Source organism: Aspergillus pseudotamarii (assembly GCF_009193445.1).
Source record: "Aspergillus pseudotamarii strain CBS 117625 unplaced genomic scaffold BDV38scaffold_2, whole genome shotgun sequence".
Lineage (NCBI taxonomy): Eukaryota > Fungi > Ascomycota > Eurotiomycetes > Eurotiales > Aspergillaceae > Aspergillus > Aspergillus pseudotamarii.
In genome coordinates this window covers 615,273-629,082 of record NW_022475016.1, presented here as the reverse complement: position 1 = coordinate 629,082, position 13,810 = coordinate 615,273, and the positions used below count along the sequence as shown (strand labels likewise).

Genomic DNA, 13,810 nt, shown 5'->3' with positions numbered 1-13,810 from the left:
AACACGCTACAAAATCCCGGATATCAAACACACGCATATCAAAAGGGAGCTTCCCAACAAGTGCGTGTAACACAACGAACTATTATCAGGACGACATAAGTCGCGCCCGACGGTTTCCCAATATCTTCTTCCAAACACTGCTGTGGAAAACACCAGTTCCACCGTAGGAACCGGTGCTATTGTGATTCCCAGTATTATTATGGGTTCCAGTACTATTAGCACTCTCCGTATCATTTGCAAGTCTGCCATGGTACCAAGAAGCTATGCCATGATGAACCGGCTTCATCTGCTCACACTCTAACTTAACCCAAACCTGAGTGAACGTGGCAAAGTTCCGCTCTTCACACTCACTGAGTGCCTCCCCATGTCCGATCTTCTTCTGTATAAGTGGTGGCTCAGTACAGCCCGGCAACTCGTGCACAGCAATGGTACATTGGTCTAGGCTATCCTGCCAGAAGAGCTCTGCGTCAATCGAGACGTGGTCTACCTCCATGGTGTATCGAAGAGGAACAGGAACTTCCTGGCATTTCCGGGCGACCACGTCGACGGCTGTTGTGAATTCTTCATGCAACTCGAGAATGGGATCATCTGGGTAAGAGGAGTGATCGTCCGCTGGGCACTGGGGAGAGAAGTTGACCCATACTCGGGCGGCGCTGAGAGCTGAAGTTACCGGCGATTGGGCGAGAGTTAGAAGGGGAAGGATCTGTATTGTGTTAGCTTCTTCGAGTCCAATATGTGATTTGCTCAGAAGATATAGAAAGTCGTTGCTCTCACTTACATTTGTCCAATGCATACTGAAGAGGTGCTTCGTAGTCAAATCGTATATACAACAAACGACAGCAGGATATAAGGCAACGCTGACAAAGAAAAAGAGTCAGATGGGAATCTTCATTTCAACTTCTGGCCTGCCCGGCCATTATATATATCACATTCTCTTGACTACGGGCCCATTTCCCCGAAATACTCCCACAGGGCAGGAAGATCGACATCTACTTCCGGGGGTCGTGTCCCCCAATCGCGAGGTGAAAGTACGCCCCATACCTGGTACGTGAGGAATTATACTCTGCCTACTCGAGATATGTGAACCATTAAACGTTTCATCGTCATGGGAAAAAGCATCCGCCGCTCTGCATTCTTGTCGTTGGCTCCCAGCAATAGAAACGTGCAAACATTCCAGTCGCTTCATTCCACACTAACGGCACCTCTGTCGGGTTTGCAACTTGGCATGACACGCATGTGCTTGTTTCGTGTACATATCTTAGTATGTATGGCGCCGTGGATCAGGGACGTTTAAGAAATGTGGCGTACTGGCTTGGTACCACCCACAAAGCTTGATTGGAAAGCAAATCTTCTTGTTTAACTGCATACAGAAGTGAAAGAAAAAAGAATATTAGGTATTAGGAAATAAAAGCCGTTTGTGAAAGTAATATAATGATACATCATCCACGATCACCCACACACCGATGAAGAGTATCCAGTACTTTTCCTCAACACACAACCGCTTACAAGCCCAATTTACCAAGGATCGAATTTTTATCTTGAGTGGCAGGTTTCTCAGCTTCACGGTGGGGTTGCTCACCCTCGCCCTTCTCCTCCCCCTTGTTGCTTCCCTCTCCCTCTCCTTCTCCTTCTCCTTCTCCCTCCTTGTTTCCCTCATCCTTGCCCTCTTGGTTTCCCTCTCCATGTTCCTCGTGGTTTCCTTCATCGCGATGGACTGGGTCGTCATTGCAAATAACCTGAAGCGAAACGTAGTCCTCGAAGCCGTACTCAGGGAGACAAGGACTGGAGGCATGGAGCTCTCCAGGGTGGAAAGGTACAACCCAGTCAGGGTTGCCGGCACATTCCTTGTTCGCGTAGACACCCAGACCGCGGCACTCCTGGAAACTCTTTTTATTGAGAGCAGTGACAGTAAAGGAATAGGTATCGACTTCGTCATGGTCAGGCAGCTTGACTTTAACGCAGGACTTCTCAGTCGGGAAGACCTTCTTCGGCTTGGCGTCGAAGGTCTCGTGCTCCTCGAGGTTGTTTCCAGGTAGTCTTCCAACATGACAATTGTCGTGGCCATGAACCTCGACTTCGACTACGCTTAGGCCCTTGCCATAGACGGCTGGGGCGAGAGCGAGAGAGGCAGCGAAGAGCTTTATTCTACTTATTAGCACTGGCACTATTGAAAAGTTCAAGACTGTTTTTTTTTATGGTACATACCGTGGAGAAGTGCATTTTGTGGTTATTTGCGGAGGTAATGAAAGTCGAAGTCAAAGGTGTTGGGTCTCTGTTACACTGAATGTGCTTCAAGAGTTCTTTTTCATGTCAACAACTGTGCTGAAAAGGATGAGTATTCTCAGAGATGGCTCAAGATTTATTTATATGTCCCAGCGACGCGCCTTTTTTCCATCGCAATAACGATCTCCATTTTTCTTGGCTTGTCCGCTCTCCTAAGGAATGAAGGAGCTGAACTGGTTATCCTGGATATACATTGGCAACTTCTATAAGCATTCACTGGAATGTATCCTGGATACTTAATCCTTGACTGAACTCGAACTACCTTGCCTGAGTACCCTGGAGATCATTAACCTTTGCATGACACAGCGGACCTACTTGTCATTCCGCGTCTCTAAACTCAAGCAAGGATCGCGCTACCCTTATGCAAGGGCACGCGGCCTGAACCCCGTCGAAATAAACAATCCTTAAATTTGGTTAGTAATACGCAAGAGTGACTGGAGTTTCTTCAAGTCAATTGTTCCTTCTAATGAAGCTATCCGAGGTTGAGTGCGGAAGGAATATACTATGTCCCCTAAAATGCCTCCGTAAATTTGTCTGACTTCTACAGTTTATTTCCACGATACCCCTAAATACGTACCTGCATATCCTTCGAACAGTCTCAAATATGGCTCATTTGGGGCGGAAAATTTAGCCCTTGAGAATTAAGCCCTTTTGTTCTAAACCACTCCTACAATGTCTGAGATGACCTTCTAGGGCTAATCTCCCTGAGTCGCCGGGACAAATTTCTAGCCACATTTGTATTACTTCAAGAGATTATAACCGGTCGTTACGGATTTTAGAAAGAAGGGTTCTTAGCTAATGAGGTATACTATAAGAGATGGCATACCAACCATCGATTCACTTGGTCTATATCTCCAAAGCCTTGCACCGTACTCAACCATCGACACTGCTATCACCAACTTATAACTTGCGATGATTGCTAACACGGAGCAATGAAGTCCACTCAGTCTGATCCTCTCTGGACAGAAGGAGGTACGGAGAGCTTGGCTGCAACGTAACGAGGGTCATGAGAATGTCAACGCCACTGTTAGAAAATCATAGTCCAGTCACCTTCTTCCACTTCTATTCGCCAACGCTATTTGACACTTTCCTAACAAAACATAATAAAGTCTGCGGGGAGTGCGATCTACATATGGAGATACTACAGAGTAATTCTCGCTATTAGACCAGAAACATGCCCCGTTGTAGTTAGTCGAGTGTTGCAAGAGCTGCCCTTGGATATACCCCGGAGAAATATATGCACGCCCTAGGATTTGCAGAACTAGACCTCTTGGCCCTTGGGACTCTCCTGCCATTAGTGGCTACTCCATCTAACTAGGTTGTATTATGTCTGCTTGGTTTTCTAACTTCAAAGAGACAATAGCATTGCATATGGGTCTATCGTGAGATTACGTGTCATGTTCTGGTGAACTCGACTGGTCGAAACTGGTGGGCCTCATGCACGTCTGCTTTAGACCGCACTTTGTACCACGCAATTATCGCTTTGTAAGCGGAACGAGGGAACATCTCTCTGCCGACTGAGAGACTTGCTACAATACCTCCGATTAATAGACGTCAAGTCAATTGCAGAATGGATTGGAAGATATAAAAGCTCATTCCGCGATAGCGGGTAGGCAGAAATCCAAACAGACAACACCAAACGTCTACCAGCACAGATCGAAGCTCAATTGCCTTCACCATGGCTCCTGTGCCCGAATCTCACACCGATGTGTAAGTTCGCTGGGAAGGCCTGGATTTTTGCTTCTTCGGAATATTGATGACTGTTGGTTAGACTTATCATCGGTGCTGGTCCCTCTGGCCTAGCCGCTGCATATTGGATGGCTCGTTGTGGTGTCAATGCTCGTATCGTTGACAAGCGTACCACTAAGGTATTCCGTGGCCATGCTGATGGGTTGAGGGCCGGAACATTGGAGCTCTTTGATAGCATGGGGTTTCAGCACAGAGTCTTGCATGAAGGTGTGGAAATCACCGAGTTCTGCTTCTGGGTCCGTTCCATCTCTCGTCGTTGGTCCTGTGGGGTGGGCAGCGTAACTAATATACCATTCCAAATAGGCGCAGGACGAGAATGGAAATCTGAAGCGAACAAAACAGGTTCGCAGTGAAAGCCTCGACAGTGCGCCCTATCGCATGCATGGTTTGAGTCAAGGAAGAATCGAGCGTTATATCCTCGATGCGATCAAAGACAGCTCCAACCTTGTGGTCGAGAGAGGTGTCGCTGCCGAGTCGCTTGAGTATGATGCAAGCCTCGAGAATAACCATGAAGAATACCCGATCACGGTTAAGCTGAGGACACTCACTGAAGAAGAGCTAGGCGCTGCTTCAACTTATGGTGGCTCGCAGTCTCTTTCTCGTGGCAATGTAGCACCGGATGACGTAGAAGACCTCACCCCGGAAAGAAAGCATGAGCCAGGCACAGTTGAGATAGTTAAGACGAAATATCTCATCAGTTGTGATGGTGGCCGCAGCTGGACCAGGAAACAGTTGGATATCCCCTTCACAGGTTCCACAACCGAGCACATATGGTACCGTCTTCCTCAACTATCCTAGGCTTTCTCGTGACTGACGGATTCACCACAGGGGTGTCCTGGATGTGGTTCCTATCACCAATTTTCGTAAGTCAATAGCTTCACTTACAACACGAACTACATAACTAATCCAGGGCCAGCCGATGTGCGCCGAGCGGCGACGGTGTCAAGTGAATTCGGAGCACTCCTCGTCATTCCAAGAGAGAGGCAGCTGGTCCGTTTCTACGTCCCACTAACAGAGGTCGACATCTCCTCGGGGCGGTTTGATCGATCGTCCATCACATTGGACATGATGCGAGAAAAGGTGCAACAGATGCTGAAGCCGTTTCAGTTTGATTTCAAGGTCTGCGACTGGTGGACAACATATCAGGTAAGCCATTTGTGTCGATTTATCTTCACAGTACTATCGTACTAAACATTTGGATCAGATTGGTCAAAGAATTGCCCAGAACTTCACCAAAGGCCGCATATATCTCGCTGGTGATGCAGTCCACAACCATTCCCCGAAGGTAGGACTGGGCATGAATATAAGTTTACAGGACGGCTTCAACATCGGCTGGAAAGTGGCCCTCGTCGCAAAAGGGGTAGCCCATGCCTCCATCCTTGACACATATGAACCCGAGCGCCGCCGGCTCGCTGAGATGCTCGTAGATTTCGATCGCCGCTGGTCGCCGCTGTTCCTGAAGCAACAGGGAGGCTCTCCTCCTCCGGACGCCCACGCAAAGTTCGAAGCCATGAAGGAGGTCCTCGACTCGGTGGAGCCATTTGCCGAAGGCCTTTTGTCCCATTATGGAGACAGTCCGCTAGTCCATAAAAACGGGCAGAAAATAGCCAAAAACCTGTCACCGGGAGAAAAACTCATTTCAGCCAAGGTTCGCAACCAAGCTGATGGTATAACCCGGTGGACAACCCGGGTCTTTCAGAGCGATGGTCGCTTCCGTATTTTGCTCCTCGCTGGTGATGTACGAGCAGAGGAACAGAAGCATCGGGTGCTGACCTTCGGCAAGTATTTGGCATCCCCTGATTCGGTTTTACGGCGATTTTCACGCAAGGCTGCGAAGCTTCATGCGACTATTGATGTGGTTACCATTCATAGTGCGCCCTTGGAGGATGTGCAATTATTTGACTTCCCCGAGGCCCTACGGCCTTTCGATGACGATAACGGCTGGAAGTATGATAAAATATGGGGTGATGAGAAATGCCATTGGGACTTGCAGTGTGACGGAAGGGTATATGAGAAGTGGGGAGTTGATCGACTAAAAGGTGCCGTTGTTGCCCTGAGGCCAGATCAATATATCGGATGGATTGGGGACTTAGAAGACGTTGAGGGGCTGTCAAAATACTTCGAAGGGATTTTCCGGACCCCCAAACAGAGAGCTCTCCTGTAAATGCTTGATGAGAGGTAGGTGGTCTACCGTTTCTCAATAGCAGGCCTAAATTAGGGATGTATCGTATATATATATTTCTAGAAGGACTCAGGTACATACATCCTCGACAGTGGCCATACTGCGAAGCAGCCACATTATCCATATGTTTACCACAAAACTACCAGGTAATATTTTACGCCGTCCAGATATGCTTAAAAAAGGAGAGGGATTAAAATTATCTGGCATTTATGGTTACTACTCCGCACGACGACTTAACTGTTTGCTTATCAGACCCACCGGAGAAATGTCAGCCTTAGGGCGTGCGTGTGCGTGACCATTTATGCGTGGGGTTCCCGAACCTATAAATTCGAGTTGTAAATCTCGGTCCTTTAGTCGACATTGACAACGCAAATAACACACCAAGTGATTCATAGCAGTAAGATAATCAAGCAAGCAAAAGATGAGCCCTCCACAATTGCCAAACCACCACCACATGGTCGTTCTGCAAGGCGACTTTGTCCGGATCCCAGAGTTCAACCTTCCCGAGCCGTATACGTACACAAAGACAGTGTACCCCCAAACAACACTAGCAAATCTCCATGAAAGAATTTACGATGCTTCTATTCTGGTCTTATGTGCATTCCCCGTTGACGCGATCGCACTCTCCGAAGAGAAGTCTCCGCATCTCAAGCTCATTGTGATCGTGGCATCTGGCACCGACTGTGTCGACCTTGAAGTCTGCAGAAAACGGGGCATTGCTGTGACTAATTGCCCAGGGGCAAACATCGCCGCTGTTTCTGAGCATGCCATGGGTCTCTACTTTACGACGCGACGGAGGCTCGCGGATATGCATGCCCAAACCCGGGCAGGAGAATGGCAAAAGCAGATCCTTATGTTTCGGTATCTGGATAAATACGGAGATCCTCCCTTGACGTGTGAAGATGAAGTGGTGGGTATTATTGGAAATGGGGGCGTGGGTATGTTGTACATTTCAAATGACATGCTTTACTGCAGCCTTCTCTACGCCAAGTATTTCTGACGGGGTGTACAGGGAAACGGATCGCCAATCTTGCCCGGGGATTAGGTATGAAAGTCTTGATCTCTGGACGTAAGAATTTTGGTAGTTCTATTGGTCCCGAAGGTGAAGATAGGACACCTTTCGATACAGTGATCAAGGAGAGCACGGTACTTTTCCTGGCGGTTCCGCTGCAGGAGACTACTCGGAACCTTATCTCGACTCCAGAGTTGGAAGCCATGTCCCATCATGCCATTCTGATCAACGTCTCTCGGGGTGGTGTTGTAGATGAAGAGGCACTGGTTAAAGCTCTGCGAGAGAACAGAATTGCTGGAGCAGCAACCGATGTATGCGTGAAGGAGCCTGCTGGACCTAATAACTCTCCTTTGCTGGCGAAGGGCACGGAGGATTTAAATTTGGTGGTGACGCCCCATTTAGCATGGTTGGCACAGAAGACCGCTCAAGGTTATTCGAAGCTGTTCAAAGATGCCGTGGAAGGATGGTTCACAGGGAATCGGTACAATGTCGTGGTATAGAGATGTCCATAATAAAGTAGATAATTGAAGCTGTCTTATCGGTGTAAAGTGACATCACCAATCCTCACCAATCCGGGGGAGGCTTATCTTATCGCCGGCGCTTAGTCATTCACATCGGTGTGGCTGGACTCGTGATCGTCAATGTGATTTATCATCACCCACTCCTGTCACTGCCATCTCCCTTCTCGTCTCTTATTTACTTGTCTATATCCTTGCCATTTGCGTTATGGATTGTTGAAGCTTTCTGTATCTCAATTGTGACGGTGGTATCTGGAATGCAGGGCTGAGGGGTTAGTGTTGCGGTCGACTCGATGGACTACCAAACTATCAATATGCCGGACAACGCCTCTAAAGGTGCTCAATCGGTGAATATGGCGGCTGGGGATGGATCGCGCTTCAGAGATTCTGACGGTTATACTGGTGAGAGGTTAGATAATGCCGATGCTGGGTTTCTCTCGACCTCTGTACCGGAACGCTCGCCGGTCACCTCCGCCCAGAGCTTTACACCCAGATCCCTCCTGGTTGGCCTCATTATCGGCGCCCTCATCACATTTTCGAACACATACTTTGGACTGCAAACAGGATGGATTAGTACAATGGCAATGCCGTCGGCATTGATAGGATTTTCGGTCTTCAAAGTGCTCTCCAAGCATCTTTCTTATCCGTTTACCCCCATCGAGAATGTCCTCATTCAGACGGTGGCAGGGGCGGTTGGAACAATGCCACTCGGCTGTGGCTTTGTTGGTGTTATACCTGCCTTGGAGTTTCTTATAAGGGACGGTGAAGACGGGCCCTCTGGCGACGGAGGCGTTGGAGAGGGTGGACCGCTGAAACTAAGTTTCTGGAAGCTGGTTATCTGGAGTCTTGGGGTATGCTTGTTCGGTGTTGTCTTTGCCGTTCCCTTGCGAAAAGAGGTCATTGTTCGCGAGAAGCTCAAGTTCCCTAGCGGTACAGCATCTGCGTTGATGCTGAGAGTCCTTCATGGAAGCGGACAGAGTGACGAGAAAGGAAAGGGCAGGCTGAGTGATAATATGGGTGTGGGGAGAGATGAAGAGGAGGAGGCGCCTATTCTTTCTCGTGTATCGGAGGAGAGCGGTATCCTACTGAGGAAACCGACCTTGGAAGAGGAGAGCAGTGATCAAAAGGATTGGAGGTCGAAGATGCGCCTCTTGGTTGGCGCGTTCGCAGTCTCTGGTATTTATGTGAGAATCAATACTACCTCCTCATACTGACATAGAGCTCATGTGCTAATAAATGCAGACGTTGTTTTCATACTTTGTCCCTCAAGTTCGTGATATTCCTATTTTCGGACTTTCGTTAGCGCAAAATTGGCTATGGACTCTCAATCCATCACCAGCATATGTTGGGCAAGGAATTATCATGGGACCTTCCACCTGTATGCATATGCTCTTTGGTGCTGTTTTAGGTTGGGGTATTTTGTCCCCATTTGCCAAAGCCCGCGGTTGGGCTCCTGGTCCTGTGGATAGCTGGGATGATGGAAGCAAGGCCTGGATCGTATGGGTTTCTCTGGCCATTATGCTCGCTGACTCGGTCGTTAGCCTCGGCTGGCTAGTGCTCAAACCAGCTGTAAAGAATGCCCCCAAACTGAAGGCTAAGCTCGTCTCTAGTCGTCTTTGGCGTCGGGTTTCCCCGCAAGGCTCAGGAGAATCTCATCGCCATGATTATATCAGCTACTCGGCATTGAGCCCTATCTCCGAAGAATCCTCCATACCAAGCCATCACCCTGCTTTGCTAGCAGGAAGGCGCGCTGAAGCTACTGATGAGGAAGATGCCCCTCCATCTCAACTTATCTCTACAAGAACAGTGATCATCTTGCTGCCTCTGACACTGATATTGAACGTTGTTTGCATGCACTTCGTCTTTGGTGATGTCATGTCTCCATTGCTCTCCAGCCTTGCAACGCTGCTGGCTGTTCTTCTATCCATAATGGGTGTCCGTGCCCTCGGCGAGACGGACCTGAACCCAGTATCTGGGATTAGTAAACTAACGCAACTACTTTTCTCTCTCGCAACCCCCGCCTCCCACTTTTCCCGGCGCACTGCATTAGTCACCAACCTTCTAGCTGGCGCAGTATCCGAGTCCGGTGCCCTACAGGCCGGAGATATGATGCAAGACTTGAAGACTGGCCACTTACTGGGTGCAAGCCCCAAAGCCCAGTTCTACGGCCAGATGATCGGCAGTCTAGTCGGCGCCGTGTTATCAACAGCAGTATACAAAATGTACGTGAACGTCTACGAGGTCCCGGGTCCCATGTTTCAGACCCCAACAGCATACGTCTGGATTTTCACAGCCCGCCTGGTCACGGGCCAAGGTCTCCCCCCGATGGCATGGGAAGCCGCCTCGATAGCCGGATTAGTTTTCGTGGTCATCACTATTCTGCGTATGGTAGGTACGTCCAGCATCGCCAACGGCGGTAAACGCGACGCAACAGCCTGGTGGCGATCATATATTCCAGGCGGTATCGCCGTCGCCGTCGGTATCTTCAACGTCCCCTCCTTTACCCTCGCTAGAGCCATTGGCGGACTGATCTCCTGGTGGTGGTCTCGAAAGCACGCCAAGGCTCAGGACCTTGAACCTCCCACTCAATTAGCCAACGAGGGACAGCCCCAGGGCGCAGATACCAGAAATCCCGCGGCAGGACCCACGCCCGGACAAACTATAAAAGACACTGATGCGGCATCCTCAACTGTCGTGGTTCTGGCGTCTGGTTTGATCCTAGGAGAAGGTATCATTAGCATCGTTAATCTTCTTCTGGCAAGTGGAGGAGTTCCGCATCTTTAGGTCAGATAACGACCATTTCTCTGGGAGTATGGTTTATATTTTCCGTTGCTTTGACAGTGGCATGAATACAAGCATATCATTGCAACTGCATGTTAGTTTTGAGCTGGCAGTCTTTGTACTACTTTGATTTTGTGGGTTTTAAAAGTACGGGTTTATTTTACATCACATAGATATAGTAGATACTTGTGGTTCTTATGCAGGGTGGAAGGACTGAGCGAAGGGCTATGAACTACATTAGCAAGGGGAACTATACGATTATACACTGTTATTATTCTCCTTTATTTTCGGGCTCTTTATTTGACATCAACACAGATATTAGAGAGCATATACCATCACGGTTCACTGTTCGTTTTGAATGGATAAGATGCGAACGTAGACATCGGAGAAAGGTTAAAGCAGGTAAAATATATTGTAGTAAAGAAATAGGGTAATCACATAAAGTAATCCAAAATTCTCTGGTTTCATGATTCAATAGAAAGAAATCTTACAAAGTTGGGTATATTCCGTCAGGTGAGATATGTGCAGGCACTTGGCAGTGAAGGAAGAGACGGAAGAGAACACAGACAAATCCTCATGAAAGTGGTCTGCGAATGAGACGGAAGGGTCATACAGAATATAAGTTAAAGCAGGTGGTAGAAAAAAAAGAAGAAAAAACAAACTTGGGGAGTCGATAGCGGGGACATAAGGCGTTGGTGACTTTGGATAGAGCCCTTTCGTTGCAGGAGCACGTGATATCATAGCAGTCTCGTACATATTAGCGACAATGCCAGCCGTTGTCCCCGTGAAAATCGACGATCATGGTCTAGCGCGAACGCCCATAGCTCACTGGGGTGGCATGTTGCTTTCCGGGGCCGGAGCCTCGACCGGGGCGGGAGCGGGCGCTGGGGCCAGGTTTGGGATTGCTGGCAGCGCGCCTGATGGAGGTGGGGTTCTAGGAGCAGCCAAAGGACTCGGCCCTGGTGACCCCGCAGTGCGTGGGACTGGTCCACCAGCACTGTTGCTACGTTGTCGCTGGTTGACAGGCATCTCCGGTCGCTGCATGCCTGGGGGACCATAAGGACCCGGGCTCATCGAGCGAGGTGGCATTGGTCGAGGGCCTGGCCCTGGCGAGAATGATCGGGGAGCAGGGGGAAACTGAGCAGGGGGCATCGGGCGCTGTGGATGAGGACGCGGTGCCTGAGGCCCAACATAGCCAGGATGAGCCGGAGACATAGGACGTGCTGGGGACATAGGACGCGCTGGGGACATCGGGCGAGCAGGAGACATTGGGCGTCCACCTGGTGGATAGAAACGAGGATTGGGCATGGCACCAGGAGGCATAGGGCCATTGGGTCCCATCATTGGTGGACCACGTGGGCCGGGGCCAGCCCCCGGAGGTGGTCGAGCTCGAGGCTTCACAGGGCGAGAAGAGAGACATGAACGAGGGGCCACACCTTGCTGTGAGTGGTCCATTCTGATACAGAGAGCCCACCCGTCATCGTACTCATGGAGAAGCCGAACAAGCTGGCCGACATGAAGCTCCAATTCATCTTCCATGGAAGGAGTGAAGTCCATCTGTACGCGATGCACATTGGTAGGAGCTGGAGGGGGAGGTGGACCCTGTTCAGAAGGGCCAAAGGCAGGGACTGCAGCAACAACAGGAGGACTAGGACCAGTTGCTCCATTGCCGTCTGGAGCATTGACAGGGCTCGTTTCCGCACGTTCAGGCTGAGAATCAGCCTTCGGCTCGGAACTTTCAGGTTGACTAGGATGATCATTCTCGGTAGACTTGGAGGCAGCTGCAGCAACTGCGGCACCTCCAGCCGCTGCAGCTGTTCCCACAGCGGCTTCAGCAGGAACCGGATTTTGAGGCGTCATGGTCTCAGGGGCAGTTGGAGGGGTTATCGGCCTGGCCACATCATTGGGGGATGGTGCCTCCGCCTGGTTACTGAAGGGGTTCACCGGGTCAGTAAAAGGATCCGAGGTGCCTACAGTCGACTGCGGAGTGTGGGGTGGTGAGGCGTGTTCCGTGAGGTTGCGCGATGCAGCGGCAGTTGCTCCAAGAGTTGCGCCTGCACCAGCCGCAGAGAGAGCGCCTGTGGAAGAGGGGGTGAGATCGGGTGCAAACTGGGTCACCGGTCGAACGTTGAGCTGCGGTGGGTTGGTAGGAGTCATCGGCTCAAACTTTGGCGGAGGAGGGGGAGGTGCTACGCTGCTGGCAGCAAATGCTTTCTCATTTTCGGGCTCTATTTCGTCAATTTTCTGGCCCTGCTTCTTTTTGCGCATGAACAAGAAAATGAGAGCCGCAATTAAGCCGACTCCCAGAATTACACCTATCGCAATGCCCGCTTTTGCACCTCCTGTGAGGCCGTCAGATCCAGAAGCTCCAGGAAGAGCGGTTGACGAAGCAGCTGATTTATCCGAAGACGACGAATGCGTGGCAGCAGCATTTTCCAATCCAGTATTGGACAAGGAGGAAGTAGAGGAGGTAGCTGTTGAGAAGGTAGTCATTGCGGTAGGGGTGTTCTTCTGATCGGCCGTGGATGTCTCTTTCTCAGTTGCCTTGGTAGTCCGTTCCGTCTTAGTCGGCTGTTCCTTGGTGGTCTCAGTCGTCTCGATCTTGGCGGTGGCTGTTGGCTTCGTCTCCACTGCCGTAGTTTTCTTTGTTGGTTTCTCAGTCGTAGTTGGTTCCTCCTTTGTAGATGTGCGACTTTGTTGAACGGCAGGACCAACACCGACTGTGGGAGCCGCAGTCTTTGTTTTTGGGTCTTCACCTGTCACATAACCACCTACAGGACCATCAAAGTCTGCGGAAGCAGTTACATAAACCACCGTCACTTCTTGTCCGTTATCGTCATGGTCGGGACTCCGTGCCTCCAGGCTGGGGCCATGGTTGTGATTATGGGCATGAACCATGGCTTGTGTCGTTTAATCCACCAGAGGTCGAGATATCATCCACTTGAAACCCAGGTCCAATTTGGCTCAAACGACAGAGCAGGGGGACATATGCTGTTGGCGGCACAAAGATTGGATAGTTCGTCGTCCCTTTCACTTTCCCCAGGAAGGCCACGACACTTGAGATGGCGTGGTGGTTGCCGATTGTACTTGTAGACTTGTAGAATTGATATAGTTCAAAAGAATGTATGGGGGCTTGCCCAGGAAATGCACGCGAGTAGATTTGGCTTTGATTCAATCTCGCCAGAAGAGCCGGCCGCGTCTGAAAGTTAAAGTGGCGCAAGCGCGTTAAGGAATGAGGAATGTAAACGTGAGAATGATAAAGAATGGAAAGTGTCAGCTATCGCG

General features: G+C 50.0%; 6 protein-coding genes across 6 annotated transcripts; 3 read left to right on the top strand and 3 right to left on the bottom strand.

Annotated features, from left to right (window-relative positions):
• Positions 1-85: 85 nt before the first annotated feature.
• On the bottom strand, positions 86-793 carry BDV38DRAFT_277355 (uncharacterized protein; the record flags this gene model as incomplete). Its single annotated transcript, XM_032058467.1, has 2 exons — positions 86-703; positions 779-793. 2 exons carry the CDS (start codon positions 791-793, stop codon positions 86-88), a joined length of 633 nt encoding a protein of 210 aa, XP_031919391.1.
• Positions 794-1,502: 709 nt separating this feature from the next.
• On the bottom strand, positions 1,503-2,220 carry BDV38DRAFT_277354 (uncharacterized protein; the record flags this gene model as incomplete). Its single annotated transcript, XM_032058466.1, has 2 exons — positions 1,503-2,138; positions 2,206-2,220. 2 exons carry the CDS (start codon positions 2,218-2,220, stop codon positions 1,503-1,505), a joined length of 651 nt encoding a protein of 216 aa, XP_031919390.1.
• Positions 2,221-3,961: 1,741 nt separating this feature from the next.
• BDV38DRAFT_292007 (putative phenol 2-monooxygenase) lies at positions 3,962-6,448 on the top strand (the record flags this gene model as incomplete). The annotated part of the gene is made up of 6 exons (XM_032061898.1): positions 3,962-3,993; positions 4,055-4,268; positions 4,336-4,805; positions 4,861-4,895; positions 4,949-5,178; positions 5,237-6,448. The coding sequence occupies 6 exons, from the start codon at positions 3,962-3,964 to the stop codon at positions 6,194-6,196; spliced, it is 1,941 nt and encodes a 646-aa protein (XP_031919389.1). The 3' UTR covers positions 6,197-6,448.
• A 187-nt stretch (positions 6,449-6,635) lies between these two features.
• BDV38DRAFT_277352 (D-isomer specific 2-hydroxyacid dehydrogenase family protein) lies at positions 6,636-7,726 on the top strand (the record flags this gene model as incomplete). Its single annotated transcript, XM_032058465.1, has 2 exons — positions 6,636-7,152; positions 7,227-7,726. The coding sequence occupies 2 exons, from the start codon at positions 6,636-6,638 to the stop codon at positions 7,724-7,726; spliced, it is 1,017 nt and encodes a 338-aa protein (XP_031919388.1).
• Positions 7,727-8,058: 332 nt separating this feature from the next.
• On the top strand, positions 8,059-10,528 carry BDV38DRAFT_277351 (OPT family oligopeptide transporter; the record flags this gene model as incomplete). The annotated part of the gene is made up of 2 exons (XM_032058464.1): positions 8,059-8,928; positions 8,987-10,528. 2 exons carry the CDS (start codon positions 8,059-8,061, stop codon positions 10,526-10,528), a joined length of 2,412 nt encoding a protein of 803 aa, XP_031919387.1.
• A 626-nt stretch (positions 10,529-11,154) lies between these two features.
• Positions 11,155-13,577, bottom strand: BDV38DRAFT_65738 (SH3 domain protein). The gene has a single exon (XM_032063708.1). It carries the CDS (start codon positions 13,421-13,423, stop codon positions 11,351-11,353), a length of 2,073 nt encoding a protein of 690 aa, XP_031919386.1. The 5' UTR covers positions 13,424-13,577; the 3' UTR covers positions 11,155-11,350.
• Positions 13,578-13,810: the final 233 nt, after the last annotated feature.